At 41.2% G+C, this 20,819-nt stretch overlaps 1 protein-coding gene across 2 annotated transcripts in view; it reads right to left on the bottom strand.

The window, feature by feature from the left end:
• CCDC80 (coiled-coil domain containing 80) overlaps positions 1-19,305 on the bottom strand; it is a 35,915-nt gene extending 16,610 nt beyond the window's left edge. The window contains exons 1-3 of one of the 2 annotated variants that reach the window (XM_002813286.5): positions 18,344-19,305; positions 16,045-17,933; positions 8,161-8,317 (exon numbers count right to left, since the gene is read on the bottom strand). In XM_002813286.5, coding sequence (XP_002813332.4) covers positions 8,161-8,317; positions 16,045-17,922 — 2,035 coding nt within the window. In that variant the 5' untranslated portion in view covers positions 17,923-17,933; positions 18,344-19,305. Of the gene's footprint in view, positions 1-8,160; positions 8,318-16,044; positions 17,949-18,343 lie in introns of those variants that run through there. The other variant, XM_024244588.3, reaches the window with a different exon arrangement.
• Positions 19,306-20,819: the final 1,514 nt, after the last annotated feature.

Here is a 20,819-nt window from a genome sequence, read left to right as displayed (position 1 = left end):
GTTTCTGTGTTAACTGCCTGCGGGCAAAATTCAGAGTCTCAGAATCTGTTTCTCAGAAAACCCAATCTGTCACAGACCCTGAGAGGAGGAGTGACTTGCTCAAGTTCACATTGCAGGTTAATGATAGAGTGAGGTTAGGACTCAGGTGACATTACCTCACTCCCACCCAGTGTTCTCTCTGCTATGCCAAAATGCCTCACACTCAAGGGTAGGAAGGACCCAGGACCAAGATTAAAGGCAAACTTTGCTTTACTAGTATATGGCAAGAAACCAATTTCAAAGCCTGTTTTCTTTCAACCAAAATATTTTCTGAAATATTTCAACCAAACATTAGAAATAAAACATTTTGCACTCCCAGATTACAGGAATATCTACATGTTTGTGCTGAGTAGGAGAATCCGCCAAAGCAAAACAATGAAAGTCCTAATCAACACTGGATCAGACTAGGGTGGTGGCAACTCTACAGCAGGACAGAGTCCACTCTAGGCCAGTATGTGTGAAGCTACATCCTGTCTCAGCTCCTGCTCCTGCCACCGGTCTTTCCTGAGCTCTGCATTCTATCTAAATCAGGGCTCAGTGTTGAGTTTCTCTTTAGTCTGGAAAAGCAACATAGACTTGGCAGGTTCTTGTTAAATTTATCCAAACTCTGCTTAAGCTCACTAATGATTGTAAGGATTACAGGGCTTAGAAAGAAAAATTATTTTAAAAAAAAATTATTATTATTATTATTGAGATGGAGTCTTGCTCTGTCACCCAGGCTGGAGTGCAGTGGTGCAATCTTGGCTCACTGCAACCTCTGCCTCTGTGGTTCAAGTGATCCTTCCACCTCAGCCTCCTGAGTAGCTGGGATTACAGGCATGTGCCACCATGCCCAGCTATTTTTTTTTTTTTTTTTTGTATTTTTAGTAGAGACAGGGTTTCACCATGTTGACCAGGCTGGTCTCACACTCTTGACCTCAAGTGATTCGCCCACCTTAGCCTTCCAAAATGCTGGGATTATAGGCGTGAGCTACCACACCCAGCCAGAAGAAAAAAGTCTTTAGGAAACATTCTCTAAACTGTCTACATGCTCCTGATCCAGCTGAAATGCTTCATAGATTTAAGCCCATTTGCTGGGATTTGGACTTAAGATTATTGAGGTGAGGGATTCCCAGGGAAGGTGAACTCTGTTATGTGCCGATAAGGTCTGGCCCTAGAAGTGGGACACTTGCCTAGAGTGCTATTCTTTAAAAATTCCAACCCCAAACATCAGCAGTCAAATTCAGGTGGCACTAAATTTCTTCATGTATTTGTCCTTTCGTGACTAATTATAGACAGCAATGACACTGCAGAAAATTCAGCTTCAGTTATAACATATTAAACACCAAATGTGTGCTAGGCATTATGCTTAAAGCTTCCATCTGTAACTGCTTTCCTTGTGACATCCATGGATTCTCCTACTCCAACCCTCTCTTGCCTAAGTTCAGGCAATTCCACTAATGCCTAGACTACTTTAGCCTCTCTCATTGCTTCAAAAGTTCCCAATCTCTTCTAGCAGTTTGTAAAAGTACGATCCACTATCCACCTTCATCACAATCGCCAGGAGTGCTTGTTAAAATTACAATTCTTGGATCCAGATCAATTGACTCAGAATTACTGGTGGTGAAGCCCAGGAATCTGCATTTAAAAAATTTCCTGGGTAGTTGTTACGCACTCTAAAGACAAAGAGCTACTGTCCCAGAGGAGAAAATCTAAATCCTTGTCATAGCATACAAGATCATTATGGCATTATAAACATATCTATTAACTCTTCCTCCATACATTATGCTCCAGCCCTCTATTTTCAGTCTGTAGAAATGTGCCATCTCTTCCTGGAATGCTATCCACGTGAGTACTTCTTATTGTCTGTGAAACCTGTCTTTACCTCACTTGTGCACTCAACATTTTGGCATTCTTCTGTAATAATGCTAATCACCTTGCATTGCAACCAATTGTTTACATATCTGTCTTCCCCCTAGATATGAGTAATTCAACAATAGAGACTGAGTTTTGGTCACCTTTTATATCCTTTCAGCCTGGCACAGTTCCTAGCATACAACCCCGGCATTCAGTAAAGATTTGGTAATCACTAGAACTCTCCCATAAGAAGGATATCATATGAAAAAGACAGTAATAAGGTATAGATAAGGTGAGTGATTCTGGGACTGTGTAGAAAACCCACCATAAAACCTTCACACTTTCCTTTGATCTTGTGAACCCACAACACAGTCTAATGTAATTTGGGAAAACACATTCATATATATTTTTTTCTAAAACTGGTTTTGCATGCATTAGGTCTTTTAAATAAAACATATTTGTAAGGCATTTAAAATATAACTATTCTTTTCAAGAAGTCAGTAGGGGGCCCAAACTCTCTTGGTTGTGCTTCACAAAAGCCAGGTGGTAGATGCCAGCAGAAGCTAAATTCCTTTTATTCTCAAGAACATTGCCAGGAGTGCTGAGCAGTCCATGGCAGGTTATTTCAGTTAGGATAACCTTGGCCTCCAGCTTGGAACTTACTTCCTTTTGATTGGAAATAGGTAAGTTTAAATTACTTTGCAATTGATCTGCTTACTCCTCTTTTACTCTATGAGTGGGTCATTTTCCTATCTACTACCCCACTGTGAGATGAGTGACCTGATTAAATTGATAGGTGGGACTACTCTGGCCATTCCTGATCACTTGTTCTCTAGAAAGAGCAACTTGTCTTATTAATAAATAGTATGTCCTGTCCAAGTGATTTGCTGTCCTACAGATTGACTCCATCAAATCTTAAAGTTATAAATATATTTGAAAAATATATTCAGAAATATTTAGTGACTTCACATGGTTTACATATAAAGTTTGAATTCTTTGTCTTGGTAATAGAAACCTAATTTCAGGTGCCAAACTACATTTCTATCCCTCTCTTCACCTCTTATCCTCTACCCAGCCTTGTGCTCTAGATCAAACCTAATAGCAAATCAGAATCAGCTGAGCAACATTTTAAACTATAGATTCTTGGACCTCATTCCTAAACAAATGAGTCATTATCTTGGAGTAGAAAGAGGAGGTGGGAGTCTGAATTTTTTTCCAATATATATACAGTACCTATGCATTGAGAGGAAAAAGATGACAACTCAGTAGAAAAATGGGCAAACAACACTAAAAAGGAAATATAAATGCTCCCCGAGCATGAAAAGATGTTCAATCATACTCACAAAATGAGAAATGCAAATCAATACTACCCTATACTGATACTATTTTTCACATATTACACTGGTCAAAAGCATCCAAAAGTTTGATCACACACATTAATTGGAGAGGTCTGGGGAAATAGACACATTTAAACATTGCTATTGGAGTTGCAACATGATTCAACTTGTATGAAAAGAAATCAGGAAGTATCCACTCAGACTACATTTTCTATTTAGTCTAACAATCCTGTTTCTTAGACTCTATTGGAAAGATGCACAAACAATTTCACAATTTAATCGTAACCTTGTTCATATATAGCTCTATGTATGTGTGATATACGTATAAGAACAAACTATTGAAAATAGTCCAAGTGTCCATGGACAAAATGTTTAAACTATGAGAGAATCTCACAATTTTTTGATAAGAAATGGGGAAGATTGCTATATACTCATAAAGAAAGATCTCCTAGAAATATTTTAAGTGAAAAAAGCAAGGTGTGGAACAGTATATATAATATGCTATATTTTGTATAAAAAGAAAAAATATATAGGTATTTATTTGTATTTGTCTAAAAAAGCACTAAATGAATAAATAAGGAATTACAAAAATGATTACCTGTGGGTGCAGGGAGTAGCAGGGTAAAGAGGTCAGGAAGGATACAAGACTTGTCTGTGTACACCTTTTTATATAGCTTTGACTTTGAAAATTAAAAAGAAGTATTTCTTTGAAAAATTAAACAAAAACAAAAATACCTTGATAGAGTCATTACCCTATCAAAAAAAAAAAACCTACTCATTTTTCAAGGTCCCTCCATTAAATCAACCTACTTTTCAAAATTCTCTGATATTTTCAATACCTTATCTGATGACTACAACTGGAAGAGCCAATCCCTCCACTACATTCTTCAAACACTTGTTTTGTACATTTGACATATCAGGCACTTTTCCCCCTTGGAATGTCAGGGATTGGTCTTGACACTGATATGCTTGATGTTGGAGGCAGCAAGGGCAGTGGACTAAGAAGACTGAGTAGGTTAGGAGACAGGCTCTCTAGTCTCTAGGGCACAGAATGATTGATAAGTAAAGACTTATCAAAGCAGAGGGGGACACACAGCCACTGTGTGGAAGTCTGAGCACTCATCCAGCCTCTCCTCCCAGCTCAGTGTTGCAGGGTCTAGAGAAGGCAGCTGCCAGGCACTGTCACCACTGATGAAAGGAGAAGTTGGGGACAAAGGGTCTATTTTTCAGGACTGCCCCAGAGGCAAAGCAGCATTTTTGAATTGTTGTGGATCCTGATGACTGTGAGGCTTCTCCAGAAAGAACAATTCTCTTCAACAGGATCAGACAGAAAGGGTATTTTAGACTGATTTGTATACCATCATTCTCATTTTGTTTATTTATCGATTTATTTATCTATTTGTTTTGAGACAGAGTCTCACTTTGTCAGCCAGGTTAGAGTGTACTGGCATAATCTTGGCTCACTGCAACCTCTGCCTCCCAGGTTCAAGCAATTCTCCTGCCTCAACCCCCCAAATAGCTGGAATTACAGGCATCTGCCACCATGCCCAGCTAATTTTTGTATTTTTAGTAGAGATGGGATTTCACCATATTGGCCAGGCTGGTCCCAAACTTCTGGCCTCATGTGATCAGCCCACGTCGGCCTCCCAAAGTATTGGGATTACAAGCATGAGCCACTGCACCCAGCCTACCATTCTCATTTTAAAAATTGACTTATGAAGTCATTAGATAGTAAGAAATCAACATTTTCTCTCTCCTTGTTGCCATATTCCACCTCTATGAACTTTGCCACCTCTCTTGATTACCCTCAAACTCTCCTGTCTTTGAAAGAAGTTATCAAAAAACTTCCCTTGCCCTATTAAATGTCCTGTGTATTCTAGCTCTTAAAATTTGGTGATAAAATGCCAATGTTAAAATATTTTTCATCTCTAAATATTGCTAAGAAAGAAATACGCTTGCTGTGCGTTTCCCCCCCACTTCTTTTTTCATTCTGCAATGAAGTGCCTTTAGCCAGCAAATTTTTCCTATCTGACAAAATTTGTCTGTAATCCATTCACTAAACATACACACCCAACATTCCTATCCTAGACTGACATTTTAAATATCACTAACAAGAAAGAATGCCTTTATGTGTTAGGCCATTTTAAACCCCACATGCAATATACTTTGTGCTGACAAAACCAGATAGGCACTGGAATTTGCTCAAGCATAAATAACTTTATTTACATGAAAGCCTAAAATCTTAAGGTAAGTTTCTTGGCATTCGTAGGTTCATCAGTGATGTCCAAATACTTTTAGCAAGATGGACCAGCTGGTGAGTACAGCCCACACTGTAGTTGGATGTGTGCCCCTGCTTTCAAGGCCCAGTACAAGTCTGGAATAGTAGGCAGAGCGTGATTTATTTTTAAGGAAAAGTAAGGCCATCTAATAGATTTCCAGCAAAAGTCAGTCAAGGCTGGAGTTTTTTGGTTCACTGAGCCCATGGCTCATGCCAATTCTTTTTTTCCCATGGCTGACTCCCAGTCTTGGCTGAAAGTGCTACAGCCTTTCCCATAAGGGTAACCTGGGACATGACACAGGGAAAGAGAGGCCTTCCAAGAATTAGATGAGAAATAAAACAAAAGATCTCCCACCCCAAAATCAGGTCCAGGCTACCATTCAGTGAGGAAAATGCCCAAATCATAATACCTGATTTCCAATAAGGCAGAAAAAAAAAAAAAAAAGACCTGCAGCCCCTCTACAGTTCATATTCAATCCAGATGTCTAGAAAACAGTAGGATTATGCTAAAAAGTTGCCAAGGCAGTACCAGATGCTTATAATGGGACTATATAGAAGTTGAGGTGGAAGATGTAATGATTTTTCCAAACTTCTCTGAAATAAGGAATGAGAACACTTTGTGAAAGGGTTGGTAGGTAACACATTTGACACTGGGAATACCTGGTTTGTGAGGGCTTTCATCACTATCCAGCACCAGTCTTTGTGCTGGATTGAATACTTACTTCCTTTCTGGACATCTGGAGTGTAATTAAGCTCACTGCCCTCATGTTATTATTTGAAAAATCCAGGAAACAAATGGTTGAATCCTAGTTAGCCAATAAATACGTGGCTTTGTAATATTAGTCTCTTGGGCTTCAGTTTTATCACCAAGAATAATAATGCAGCCTGATCTGGATGAGCTGTTGTGAGGGTTCGTGTGTCAACATTCTGTAATCAGCACAAAGCAGTAACAAGTATTTTGCCATTATAGGTGCTCTAATGACAAGTGTGACAGCTCATTGATCTCCAGATGACTACCAGATCAAATGGTGATGCAGAGGATGACCACATAATAGTGCCTATTACCTGACCGGCATTTCTGTATACTATCTTATTTAATCCTGTGAAATAGATATGATTATCTTCTAAACTAAGACTTAGGAGTAGCTTGCCCAAGGTCACACAACAAGTAAATTGTGACTCTGGATTTAAATCTGTCTGTCTCCAGAATTCACTTTGTGTCTTTTGTTTGTATGATCATTATTGTTGTTTTGGTTAAGAAAATTCCTTTTTTGCTTGTTCTCCCCCTAAATTATACACACAATACAGGATGAATGTCCAAAAATAAATCATCAATCCGCAATAATTTACGATGGGACATTGGAAAAGATGCTATTTATTTTTCTTTTGTAGCCACCTCAGAGGAAGGTGGGCTATTTAAAGTAGAGAATGCATAACTGATACTTTACCCTGAATCAGCTCTAGAGATCTGCTGTACAATATTGTACCTATAGTTATCAATACTGTATTGTGCACTTAAAAATGTATTAAGAGGGAAGATTTCACATTAAGTGTACTTACCACAATAAAAAAATATGATTTAGAAAGCTAGACCATATTCAAATCAAGTTGACATTATCGTGACATAGTACAACTGGTATGTCTTCAATTACACCAAGATGGTATGTCAGAAAAATCTGTGCGATAATGTTATGTGTATTGAAGTTAAATGTTGACTAACAAATAATTAGTTATATATTACTAGATATATTTTATATTCTTTCAGGTGCTTTTAGATGAAATACATTTTACAGAAACTGCAGAATATGCAAACAATGGAATATGAAGGATTACTCTAAGGGTTTTTTTTTTTGTAGTTAAACCATAAACAACAACAAAACAGTAGAAAATGCATTTAAGTAAAAAAGCTTTTTAAAAAATAAAGCCGTAGAGATGCAATAATTATAAAATAAACTGGGTGGGTCATATTTTGGGCTTCTGACTATGAGGCTTAACTAATCACAGTAAATCTTGCAACGTTCCCAGGAGAACTGCAATGAGTTAGATCTCAGCTGCCCAATACTGGGCTGTACGCCTCATGGGTCTCACATGCACCATTCATATGTAAAATTGCGAAAACTCTAAATTCAGCCAAATTCTTCTACTCTCCAAAAGGACTTGGGTGCAGTTCAGTCCATATTTTCAGTGACTTTTCATTTATCTTAACAGCTTCTCTCAGTTCTGGTTAATTCCTTCCTCAGGCTTGCCAGAGTCAAGTACTTCCGAGAGTCTGGCAAGTCCCATCTGTGATGAGTCACCTGCAGCAGAGAGTCTGCAGGAAGATCAGATGGGGCTGCTCACAGGCAAGAAGACTCAGTACCCAGAAAAAGTGTCTGAATGCCTCTCTGATTCTCTCCCACACTGTATTACTTTTCCCATTTTCTTCCACCTTACTGACTTTCAGACAATAGAGTGTTTGCGTGTTTTTCTTTTTTACAATGCTGAAAACGAACCGGAACCATCCTGGAATGGCTATTTAAATAAGCAGGCAAACTGACCTGTGTTATCACAACCAAAGAGCCCTCTGAACATCTGCATTTTCTTTTGGATCCCCCATGTACCTCTCCCATAAAGTTTGTCCCACCTTAGATATCAGAAAAACAATAATATAATTAAAATGTTTAAGAGAACCTAGCTGAAAGTGGTCGATTTTCATGGTGCTGTTGTTGGCAGGGCCGAAGATGGTGATCACAGAGATCTTCCTGGTGGCCATCTTGCAGAAACTTTCCAGATATTCATCACGTTGTTGCACATACATATTGTTCTCAGCCTTGGGAGCAGTGATCAGCTGGAGGTGGGTGAAGACAAACAAATACTAATTTATAGTGATAGTTTCACAGTGGGGCAAAACCCAAAGAGATGATTTGGAAGAGAGGGCTGGTAGTGACTGCATCTAAGCTACAGATATTCTGCTGAACAGTTAGCATAATTAGGGCCAAAAAGGGCCATTTGAAAAGGCCTCTTTTTGTCTCCAAGACAGCTTAGAGTTTTCTACTCACTTCCATTATTTACCTCCATTGCTAGTCTCCATGTGTCTCAGTTTTCTTATTTGTGAACTCTGCAAAGGAATACTTATTTTGCAAGGCTGCTGTGAACATTACATGAATACTTGGCATGCAATAATTGTTCAATAAATGTTATTTTCCTTCCCTAATTTTGATCTTCATTATTCTCACTGGCTGATTAGATATTGGTTCATTCAGTGGTTACTACTATTACTCACATTTCACAGGGTTAAGAGAGTTTCATAGCCAGGCCCTGGGCACTATGAAACATTCTGTGATTTAGAACTTTTATTAGAAAACCTTGCAGAAAGGTTTTATGATGACTTTTAGGCCTACGTTTTGTCACACAGAATATATTCATTGTCACATTCAGCCTGCACAGAGTTGGTGGTGTTTGTCTTTTGATATTGCAGTTTTCCAACAGGATGTTTTTTACTCTAAGTTTAACCTTCTCTTTAGTTCAGACCTGGTATTTTTCACCTAGCCCTCTGTCTTTCATCCTCATTCTGTGACCCCTGCCTTCTGGGGAGAAAAAAGAGGAAAGACAAAGCAATCAAAAGAAATACTTTAGTCACCAGAAATCTGAGAAAATGTAATTTATTTTGGATACAGTAAGGATAACCCTATTTTTAAGAGGTCCTCTTGAATCTTTTCTCTGAGAACGTCTCACTATTTTTTATCTAACCTAATACAAAAGCTTCTCTACTCTCTTGATTAATTTAGCTGCCCTTCCCTGAGCCTTCTCCAATTTTACCAGGTCTTCTTGAGCTGAAGCTAGAACTCTGTTCCACATTCCACAAGCTAGTGGGCATAGTGCTGCTTACCTTGGAGGTGGGAGGATGTGAAATTTTATTGTGATGATGACCAGGTCTTTGTTGAGATCCTTGATCCCAAATAGATCACCAGGCTGATGTCTGCAATGAACGCTGTCTATTTGCTCTTTGTTGCACCATCACTAAGCTCAGAAGCAAACCTCTATAAGTCATTTTTCTGTAAAAAACTTTTTGCATTTGACTAAATACAAATTTATCAGCCAATTTTCTTGCATTTGACTACATTCAAATGTATCAACCAATTTTCTATTTATCCACCTAACCTTATAAACTATTTCCAATATTTACGACTATTAGCTTGGCATTTTTCAGAGCGCAAATCACCAGGCTGTGTACCTCTTCCAAATATTTTATCAAAAATGATTAATAAATCTGGTCTCAGCTTGATCCTGCTGCTTATTTTTCTCTATCAAAGATGTCTGTATTGCTACCTGCAGGCCTTCCCTTCTAAGAATTCTCCCTGCATAACAAAATACTCTCCCTCAAGGAAATTAAATGTGTTCAATAGCCTTTGAATGGAACGTTAACAAAGGTTTTCCGGGATGAAGTTTTTGTTTTGTTTTGTTTTTCAGATCATAATTAATTTTAAATAGACATGCTTTAGTTTATTTTTCATGTGTTTCTATGCCTGCTCATATGGACATTCTGGGTAGGAAATGTTTGTTTTAGGAACATAATTTTTCAAGGGGAAAAACAAAATTTCTCCAAATTTATTCATTGATTCACATTAGCCTTAAAACAAGATTTAAGGCAGCTATAAAAAGATGTGGTGATGATATTTTTATTTGCTTGGTTTGTTTTTAATTAGCTTTATGGCATCTGAAAATATTTCTTCAGATCTTGATGGGAGCGCAGATACCGAAGTTTTATTTTAAGTTGGTATATTTTAGGTCTTTTTTTCTGACTGTTTTGTGCTCAAAAACACACTATTCCGAAATAAATAAAATGAATGTTTAAGTAAAAACACAAAACAGTAAAAACAAAGGTAAGAGAAAGGGACTTACTGTTCATGGTTTTGGACTCCCTGTTCTAAATTAAGGATAAGCCATATTTAGAATATATTTAGAGGAGTTTCTAGGGCAAAGCTGCTTAGATGTTAGATGACAGAAAATTACCTGTTTCTGTAACTTCAAATTCATACATAGATTCCATTTCATTCATACCATACTTTGCCATAGACCCTTACAATCCGTGGACAGATCATGGTATGACAGGATTTTAAGAGTCCTCAACCCTCCTCTAGTCTTCTCCCCCTTGTGTATATTAAGAATATCAGACAGTATGTAATCACACAGAACCTTATCCTCCCCTGTGTGGTAGGTTCTCTCACATAGCTCTATACATAGCGGCATGAGGCCACAGATACCCAGTGGGAATTTCATTTAAATAAATTAGTGCCTCTGATGTTTATTTTCACTGCAGACCCTTTGCCCAAGAATGCCTTTAACCACCAGTGGGGTGACATTCGTTTTGCAGGACTCATTCCCTAACTTCTGGCCCTCCACGTTTTGGCCCCGGGCTCTCTTTTGCTAATGTCCTCCTATACCTCCCTTACCTTACCTCTTTTCCCCCTAGAGCCAGACCCAGTCTAAATTAGGAAATGAAAGGAATCTTGGGCAGAGAGGCACAGACAAAGAATAATTGCAGTCAAAGTCAGGGGGCTGTCATTTCGGTCCTAGTTCAGCTCCCAGCTAGCTTGTAGCCTAAATAAATCCACTTAATCTTCTGAAGCTCAGCATTGTCATTGTTACAGTGAAACAACTTTCCTGCCAACCCATCACATTGTGAGATCTGAGCAAAAGTAAATATATCTGTATATCTTTATAAGAACATAACATGAACTTATTACAGATTGATTTATTCTTAATAAATAAATAAGTGTCCCCCAAGCACATACAGGTATGTCGCCTCTGAATAATTCACCCACAGTCCTTCCTCTGTCTTTGCCCAAGTCACTCCTCCTACCCCAGAAACCTGCCCCCTCCCTTCTCTAAATCTGATTCTTTCTTTCAATGCATTATCCTCCTTAAAGTCTTTTCTAGCATGCAGGGATCACTTCCTCCTTTTAATTACTGTTCTTATTGTCTGCCTCGCCCACTTGGAATTTAAGCATTTCCTTCATCTACTACATAACTGTCACATCTTCCCAGGCAGAATGTAAGTTCCTCAGACTCTATTACTGTCCTGCAGATGGTGGGGGCATAAATGCTGGTCAACACTCCTCAGGTTATGTAGATCACCCCAGTCAGAGAAGAGGAGAGGGACTCAGGAACAAAGGGGTCCCCTGGTTGTTGTGAATGTCTAGGTGCAGGCTACAACTTTACCAGTTGGTAAAAATACTCTCCCTTACATTTAATCTGCTCCTCAAGTTTGCAACAGAGAAAATAGAGAAGACTGACCATCTGAACCCATTTCAGGGACTCTTTCCCTATGTTTTGACATCTCCATCCCTTTCACTTTCTAGTTGGGCAGTATTTTAGACAGTGTTTAAAATGAGAACCATTTCCAGTCCCCTCTTCCTAAAAAGAGCTGCTTAGAGCTCCTCAGTAAACACTATTTTCTGTCACTTGGCCTCTTTCCAGTTTGATAGCAATAAATCAGGGCATGTATCATGAATTTAAACCTGTGTTGTATTTCTTTTTCATGGCTTCTGTTCCAACTGGTGTGTTGGCTCAATGAGCCTCAGAGGATAAGGAAGCCTGTTTGCATAAGTAAAGAGAGCAAACAGCAAAGGAAAAAAGCTAGAGGGAAGATATTTTAAGTCTCAGATTATTCAAAACACTGTGTTAGGCTCAAAACATTAGATTTTTTTTTTTTTTACAGGATTCTGAAAAATAACTTTCAAGCTAATAGTCTGACTTAGTACAGCAGGAAACCTTAAATTCTTTCCTAAAATTAAACCAAATAAGTAGATGGTTGTCCCAATACAAAGATGTCTGAAGTTAAGTTGGAAATATTAACCCACTTGAATTACAGGAGATTCAGTCACCAAAGAATTCTTAAACTTGCACTTGAATTCATTCAATTCAGCATTTGAGGTCCCTTGTTAATTGACAAGTGAATAGATCTCAGAGTGCAGAATGATGGCTTGTCAGCTATACTCCCCATAGTACAATGTTTTGGTGATAAGCTTACCTATACTCTCACTATCATCAACCTCAAACTGACACCAAGCAGTTTGAAGGATTAGGTTAACTGGAATCCAATCTATTGTTTTTGACTGACTGGAAAGCCCGAGAATTGAGTGCAGAGGACTAGCTGTGTATTAAAGGCAGAAACTCCACATTTGTGCTTAGCAATCCTTTACCACTTATCTGGGTGACTCAAGGTTGAAAATGAATTTTTAAATTTATTTGTATTCATATGTATTAATTTTTTTAATTCATATTTATTAACTGGCAAGATCATTCCTCAGTTTCCCCTTCACTTTATGGCATATCCCACAGGAAGTTCATACCCAAAAGAATTCAGAAAGGGAGATTGGCCTGAATTTGAGCTTTCAACTCAAACAGATCTGAATTCTAATTCTGACTTTACCACATATTAGCTATATATCTTGGGTAACTTCAGGTTCTGTTTTCTCATGTGTAGAAAGGGGTAAATAAATCATTCCTTGAGGGATTGTTTTGAGAATTAAACCACACAGTCTCAGCAAAGTACTTTGCAGGATGTGCCCTTCTTCATCAACAGGTTTAGAGGCAGGAAGTTTGAAAGACTGAACACTAATCTAAAGATAGGACACCTGGCTCCACCTGCAGCTCCTGTGAAGGCCTATAGGAAGCCATCCACCTGTGACCTACAGCATTGCTGTCAGTGTTTCTGTAATTGTTAAGTAGCAGTTATGTGATATGTCCACATCTAAAGAATGGTATAAATAAAGACAAAGCACTAAGGGTTTACAATAAATGGCAGTTAAGTACCAGGTTACTGAAAAGCTGAGAAGATGAGCTAAAAGTCCTGCACAATTTCTTGGAATGTAAACCTGCTTTCAGTTTGAGTATACTGGCTTAAGTTAAGGCCAGTTGGAGGTAGTTGTTCTCAGCCATACTTAAACAGCTTGAGAGCGCTAAGTCTTAATGAATAGTAATTGAATCACTGAGCTTCCTGAGTAACATTAGCCAAGTTTGATGGGAAAAGTGAGTGGAAAGGGCTAAATGGCCCCGACAATGTTTTTCACCCATTGGTCTACTCTCTGGTGAAAAATTCTTTTCTCTCCATCTTTTGCTTTGGTATCATGTCTATTTCATTTGGTCTTTTCTAATCCATTCTTACTTTAGACATCATTAGCTCTGCAGAAGATACATTTCTGATATGATCATCAGCTGGGCGCACATAGGATCAAAAGTCTGAAAAGCCTTCTGTTAGTATTTTCTTTCTAATAACAAACTTGGTTCTCTCACTAGCCCAAAGAACCAACACTGCCAGGAGCAATTCCAGCTGGTTTCTGTTTTGCCTCACATGACATCAGCAGAAGCTGTCATTTGAGTTTCATTTGCTAGAAATTTATAAGCAGGGATACTGTTAAAAGCAGGATTGGCCCAGCTGGGCTTTCAGATCTCTGACTAAGAGAGTGGGGAGAAGGAGGGAGAAATGAAAAGTATGACTAATATCAGGGATACACTGTGAAAACCCCCTTTTTTGACTCACAAGCTAGCGGCAATGGGAAATATTTGCCAGATGGGTGCACAATTACAATCCTGACATTTTACCATGATTTTTTTTTTTTTAACCTGACCATGAGGAATATTTTGCCTGCCCTGTTGGCTAAATGAACAGAGTTGGGTGATGTACTTTAGTGGGCTGGACAAAGTTGTAGGTACTCAAGAGGAGAGCATTGGAGCAAACCACTAATTCTTTCCCATGCCCCAGAGAGAGCAGTTTGCCCCCACAGGCTCCCTAACAGACATTCAAGTATCAGGTAGAGTTTTACTCTGAAATCTGATTTCTTTTTTGTTCTAATGGGAACATTCCCACTTAAATATCCAAGCAACCTGATAACCCAAATTTATATAGACACATTAAGGCTCTGGTTAGATATTGCACCAATATACAGAAAATATATAACAAAACACACAGAGGCATACACACAAATCCTTAGAATTAACCAGAGCTAGGTTTTGCTCTAATACACAGACCTACTATCAATGTAAACAGCTAAGAGAATTTGGGATATGTCCCACTCATGATAAACATCACAAATAACTTTGCTCTGAGTAATATTTCCAATGCACACTTAAACTTTCTGAAACAACATACGATAAATGGGCACCACAGTTCCTCTGCCCAGATCATTAACCAAAATTTAGTCTAGCTGGGAAAACCTAAAAGATCCTCCAAAAAATGCCTTGAGAAAAGAGTGTCTGTCTCTTTTGGTGGCGGAAATGCAGGGTGTGTAGTCACCTTGTGCCTTCAGGAGGATGGATGCTGCCCTCAATGGCATGAGTTGATTCTCTCACCCAGGCATCTGAGAAAATCATTCCTGACTCACATTACCCAACATCAGTTTATTGATCTTTTACTCAGAATTAATGGTAACAATATCCTTTTCCTCCTTGACAGCCTGGAGTAAAAAGCTAGTCTTAAGATCCAGGGGTAGAAATTTTGGAGGGGCAGTAAAAGAGGGAAAGAGAAGACAAGAAGAGGAGAAGGAGCCATTTGCACATCACTGATAAAAACTGTCCTTATATTTGGCTCATTCCTGCCCGAAGCCCTCAGTTGGTGGCAAGTGATGGCCAAAACAGAGAGTTGCTGAGATGAATCTGTGACTTACTCAACACGAGTGGTACAAAGAACTGCAGACCGAAGGCAAGTAGGGACGGCTTGTCTCCTTTTCCACACACTGACGCACAGGCACATGCACGTACACATTTTACAGAGCCCCCAGAGAAACTGACATCTAGATTTTAAATTCAGGTGTATCTCTAGAGTACCAGAAATTGAAGCAATTAACCCAGTTCCCCACATTCCACCCTTTGGCTCTTCCTAGTAGTTGGACAGAAATGGGAGAGGTAGGCTTTAAGGGGAGAAGATTCCTGCTAGCTCATTTTAAAAGGATCCATGAGGGTCATACCAACAAAAACTCTTCTCTACTCTCTCAGTCATACCCACTCCCCACCCAGGCTGTCTTACTTTCCTCTTTGAGCACTCCAATGTTGATATAGACCTAATTAGGGAAAGAGGGGACCTCTGCTATTGTCCCATAGACATGATTCTAGTTCCTAAGTCAGACAGACAGAAACCCTTTTACTAAGATGTGACTGAAGTCAATGCACTCCCTTTTAGGAATTTCATCATTCTTTTCATCCTTTGGACTTGGTAAAAGGGAGCTTTGTCCAGAAATATCCCTTGGAAGAGAGTGGTAGAAATGGGGGAAGGGTCCCTACAGGTCTAGAAGAAGCTGACTACAGGTGCTCTCCTGGGCTCATGTGTAGGGTCCCCCAGCCATTGACTTTGTACCACAGGGCCATGATTTGTGTGAGCAGAACTTCGTAGGGCACTAAACCAGAAGGAGCTACTGGCCTGCTGCCCTCTTTTGCCAGACTTCTGAGCTTCTTGACACAGTACAGGTTCAGCCACAGTCTGGCATATAGCAATATGATTTTTACAAAACTAACAAGACAGATGTTAACATGCCCTGCCTCAGCCCATAGAACAATGCCTAGGAGAAGGCTACTTACAAGGAGTCTTCGTTTGCCTTCAAAGGACCCCAGCAGGTCGGCCACTGACTTCTTGGGACTCTGTGTGAAGTGTTTGTTGGTGGGTTTCTGATAGCCATCCTGTTCTGTTTTACCTCCTTTTTTCTTTTTGCTCTTCTCTTTCTCTTGCTTGCTCTTTTTCTCAGACTTCTTCATTTGCTTTTCACTCTTAAGTAACTTGTCTGCGTTCTCATTCTTCATCTTTTTTTTCTTCTCCTTCTCGGGTTTCTCAAGCTTTTCATGCTTTTTAGACTCCTTTGCTTTTTTAAGGGGAACGTTCCCCACCTGCAGCTCCTCCTCCAGCTGAGAGGCAGTAGGCCGGCTGAGGTCATACTTCTCCTCATACTCATTACTAAGAATTTTGTCTTGGGCCTTCTTTTTGGGAGGTTTCTCCTTTGCTGGCTTGGGAGGACCTGGCACCACATTTGGGTCTCGGTGGCCATGTTCCCGCCTGTCCATGCGGTTGTCCCGGAAACGGCCTGGGCCAGCAGCCCTTGTGCTGGGCTCTGAGATGGTGGTGGGAGGGGCATTTGTGAAGCTCTCCAAGCTGGTGGCCTTGCTGGGCCTCCTGGTTGTCTGTGGCCTCTCCCTGTGCTGATCCTTCCGGGATGGAGGGTAAAGATTCTCTGAAACTGAGGGTCCCCTGGCAGTGGTCACCTCAGTGGTTGTAGGGGGCCTGTGGGAGGGTGAGGGGGTCCAGGGCTTCTGCGTGGTGGGAAAGGCAGTGGTGGTCATAGGTCTTGCAGCAACTGTTACCACCCGGGACGTGGACCGAGTCACTGTTGTGGCTGGAGCAGGAGGAAGGGTGGTGGCTCTGGGGGTTGAGGGAGGTTGGGGCAAAGCTGGAGTAGTGGCGTCCAGTTTTCTCAGGACCTTCACCCGACTCTCTCTGGTTGGTGGGACTTGTGCTCTCCTTGGGTCCTCTTTCTTCCTCTCGCTGCCCAGGCTTGGCCTTCCTGCTCCCCCTCCACCGTCATTCCCCTCCGCCACCACCTGGCCCTCTACACCAGAGGCCTTACATTTCTGGACAAAGCCCTTCTGCCTGATCTTCTCGATCCTACGGATGGGGCCTTGATCGATGACCTCGTACATGGCTTCCAGCCTAACGGGATATGGGTAGCGCTCCTCCACCTGCAGCGTCTTCTTCAGCAGCACCATGCCAAACTTGCCCTTCTCCAGCTTCAGGAAGCTCATCAGCTTAGGGATGAGGCTAGGGTCCAGGGGCTGCTCCAGGATCTGGCCCTCGCTGGTGATCCTCCTCACCTTGCCTCCTTCCTCACCTGCCTGGTGGAAGAGCACAATCTGTTGGATGTGCCTCTCCGCCAGCTCACAGTACACATCGTCCTTCAGCAGGCTCATCATGAGGCGATAGTAGCCTTCCGAGGCATGAGGGGCTGAGATGACCCATACTCTGTTCTTCCCTGCAAAGCTGGCAAGGATGTTGGGAGAGCTGGACCCCGAAGGGAAACGCAACATTCTTGACCGAGCTGAGGACCCCTCATCTCTGATCATCTCACGCGGAGAGCCCCTGGCTGCTGGTCTTTGCTCAGGTCTCATGGCGGCCCTATTGATGTCCGAGCGGGCTGGCGGCTCTGTTGGGCGAGCTAGTCTCAACACGGGCACATTCCTCCTTCTCTGGAGAGGCTGAAGGTTTGATTCCTCCAGAGTGGATCTCTCAATTCCGCGAGACCTCCCAGTGTGCCTCAGAAACCGAGCTGGCCTACCGCTGTCCGGAGAAACCAAAGGCACTTTCCGCCCTCCATGGCTGCCTCTAATAGTGGCATGGGGGTGGGGTTCTGATCCACACACTAGCCACATGGCCAACAGCATAGTGAAACGGGGTCCCATTCTCCATGTCATTGTGTAATCCACTTTGCGATGTACGGAGGTCATAAAACAAAGGGGAGGGGGAAAAAAGAAAGAAAATCATTTAACTGGAAACAGAGCTGGTCATTTTCTTTTTCTGTATCTCAGCCAAGGGGAGGGGAAAAGGGTGGTTAGAGAGAAGGAGGGAGGTCAGGAGATGGAAAATGGGATGCGATCCTGTTACCTTCAAGCCCCTATAATTTGTTAGTGTTTAACAGAGACAGTTACATTAAGCAGGAAATCCAATTCAGTTTCCCAGTCAGCATGCTTGCACTGTTTCAACTCATGCTCTGGATGCTCCAAAGAAAATGCAAACTAGCATATTAATTATGACAACATTCACATCTCATTCCTTCAAAATAAGCAACAAAGAAACAAATAAACAGATCAAAGACAGAAAGGATTACACACTTACATGGTAGCTCATAGAGATGGAATGCAGAGGGTTGCAAAAGAAATCAGAAGTTTGGTTCCCAGGACAGTTTCCTAGATGAACTACTTTTCCTCCTAGCCCTCTCTCTCTTTACCGAGGGTGAGCAATACAAAAGGGGTGTGCTGCAGCTCCAGCCTTCAGAGTACCGCCACAGATCCACAGCCTGTCCTGATCTGAGAGCTGAGCCGATGCCTTTTCTTTCTGGCTGTGTCTTTCTACCTTCTGGACAAGTAGGATGAGGTGAAAGGAGCTGTCCTTCTAAGTCTTTGTATCTCCATTTGTCTGCAGTTTCTCCTCGGTCTCTTGTGTCTGTGTGTGCCAGTCCCTTGTGCCGACACAGGACGTCCCTTAAATTCCAGTCCTGGCGATTTCTGAATCTCACTCTTTCCCTCTTTAAAGTTCCAGGATCCTTCTTATCTCCCTTTCCCCCACAGTCTGGCTTAGTCTCTTTGTTTCCGGGCGTAAAAGCACTGGGATTAATATGTTTTCCAGGCTGAGGGAAAACACAGGAATGTGATGTCGAAAAGGGACTTTTTTTTTCTTTCCCTATGCTTCTCTCCTCCCTTTATTTCTCCCTACCTTTTTCCTCCTCTTTTTCTTCTTTCTCTTGCCTGGATTCAGTCCCAGAAATGTTAGGACTACCTCAGTTTTGCTCCAAACCAAACTCAAACAACAGCAGCCACTGGAAATCAAGGAAACTTCACTAAGAATTTAGCAGATCAGCAAAACACCGCCTCCTTCCCATTTTAGCACGTTCAGAGTGGACTCAGTGAGGAGTGAGAGAGCTGTTCTTTGGGGTGGGGGAAAGTTTTTAAACTCCACACATCATCATAAATCACTTTAGAATAGGGTGACTGGTGCCTTAACCCCTTCCAAACCAAGTCATCGGGGTAACTTCTCTTCCAGTCTGTTCTTACACTGTACTTTGGAAGGAGAAAATTCTCAGATTTTTGCATCAGGCTACATGCTTTTCTTAGAGACAGATACTCATTTGGGTCAGGGTGCTTGGCTGTGCAGACACAGACAGTATATATGTATTTATAGTCCCATGTGTATATTTTTATATCTTTCTCCCTGCTTTGTGCTTTTAGTTTGAGGTTGGAAAAGCCCATGGAAAACATGACTAGGTTGTTTTTATTTTATGCTAATTGGGGATCATATTACTGTGTTCTTGGTCCTAGTTTCTCCTCGGCATGGAAGGAAGCTGGTAAAAGGTTAGAAATGCAGGCAATGGCTGCAAGTCGAGATTGCAGTTGACTATTACATCAGGGAACAGGCATTATGATCTCTAGCTTCAAAGCTCTGGCTGCAGATGGTAGACTAAGGGCTCCCTTGGAGGTCCCGAGTGTGTGTATTTGTGTGTGTGTGTGTGTGTGTAGTGCAATATTTTCCTCTGCAGAGACTTTAGATGTCTGAAGGGCTTTAGGCAATCCATAGAAGTAGACTTATCAGGTTCCAAAAGAGAGAGTGAGGCAGCTTTGGGCTTCTACCTCCTGAGTCTGCCATAAGGATTCAGTGGAGAAGGAAGGGGCGTCAGGTTACATGGATATTTCTTCCGGCCATGCTGGGCGAGCTGACTCTCCACATCACTATTAACTGCCACCAACAGTGGCAAGCCAGGGTTCTCAGAAACCTCCTTGCCAGCTCAGTCATGCTAATAGCGTCCCTCACTGGATCAAACTTCATCCCTAGTTGTTATGCCTTGATCAGCCCCATCTTGCCCTGGTCACATTTGACTTTTTCACATAAGCTACGAGCATGGAACTGAGAAAGTCCTGTATAGGGGTTAACTATAGAGTTGCCTGGCCACACCTTGAAGTCCCAGGGGTACCAAGAAGGATGGCCAGCCCTGCTGTGGCATTCTCTCAGACACCTGTAAGGATAAAAACAAAAGTGGGCTTCAGGCAGAGACCCTCTGTCCACTGGAGTCATAGATTGCAGCCTTCGTGGTATTCACCTGTTGGGTTGATCAACCTAGCCTTGTGCTAAGTTGGAGGGACCTAGATGTTACTTCCTTTCTCATAACTTTCTAATGCGCCCTACACTATCCTTACTGAGCTTTCTCCCTTCTGTCTTTTCATTTCCTTTTCTGTTCTCTCTGCTTATAACAACTACCATTTATTGAGCATTTTCATGTGAACCTTTGGGCTTAGTATTTTTATGAATTCTTTTATTTAACCCTCACAGTATCCTTAGGAAGTAAATAGAATGATCCTCATTTTATAGATGAGCAAACTGAGGCTTGATGAGTTGAAATAAATTGCCTATTGTCCCACAAAAGGTAAGCAGTAGCTCTGAAATTTGAACCCAGGTTTAGAACAGCCTACAAAGCGTGATGATGCCATCCTGCCTCTCTCTTTAATTTTCTACTCATACCTTCAGTTTTTTCCCTTCCTTCAATTCCTTTTTGCATTTCCCGTGTTCATAGAAGAGTTTCATTTATTTGTTCAACCAGAGT

This window comes from Pongo abelii, chromosome 2, assembly GCF_028885655.2.
Source record: "Pongo abelii isolate AG06213 chromosome 2, NHGRI_mPonAbe1-v2.0_pri, whole genome shotgun sequence".
Lineage (NCBI taxonomy): Eukaryota > Metazoa > Chordata > Mammalia > Primates > Hominidae > Pongo > Pongo abelii.
The sequence above is the reverse complement of the archived record's forward strand: the minus strand, read 5'-3'. Positions and strand labels throughout refer to the sequence as shown.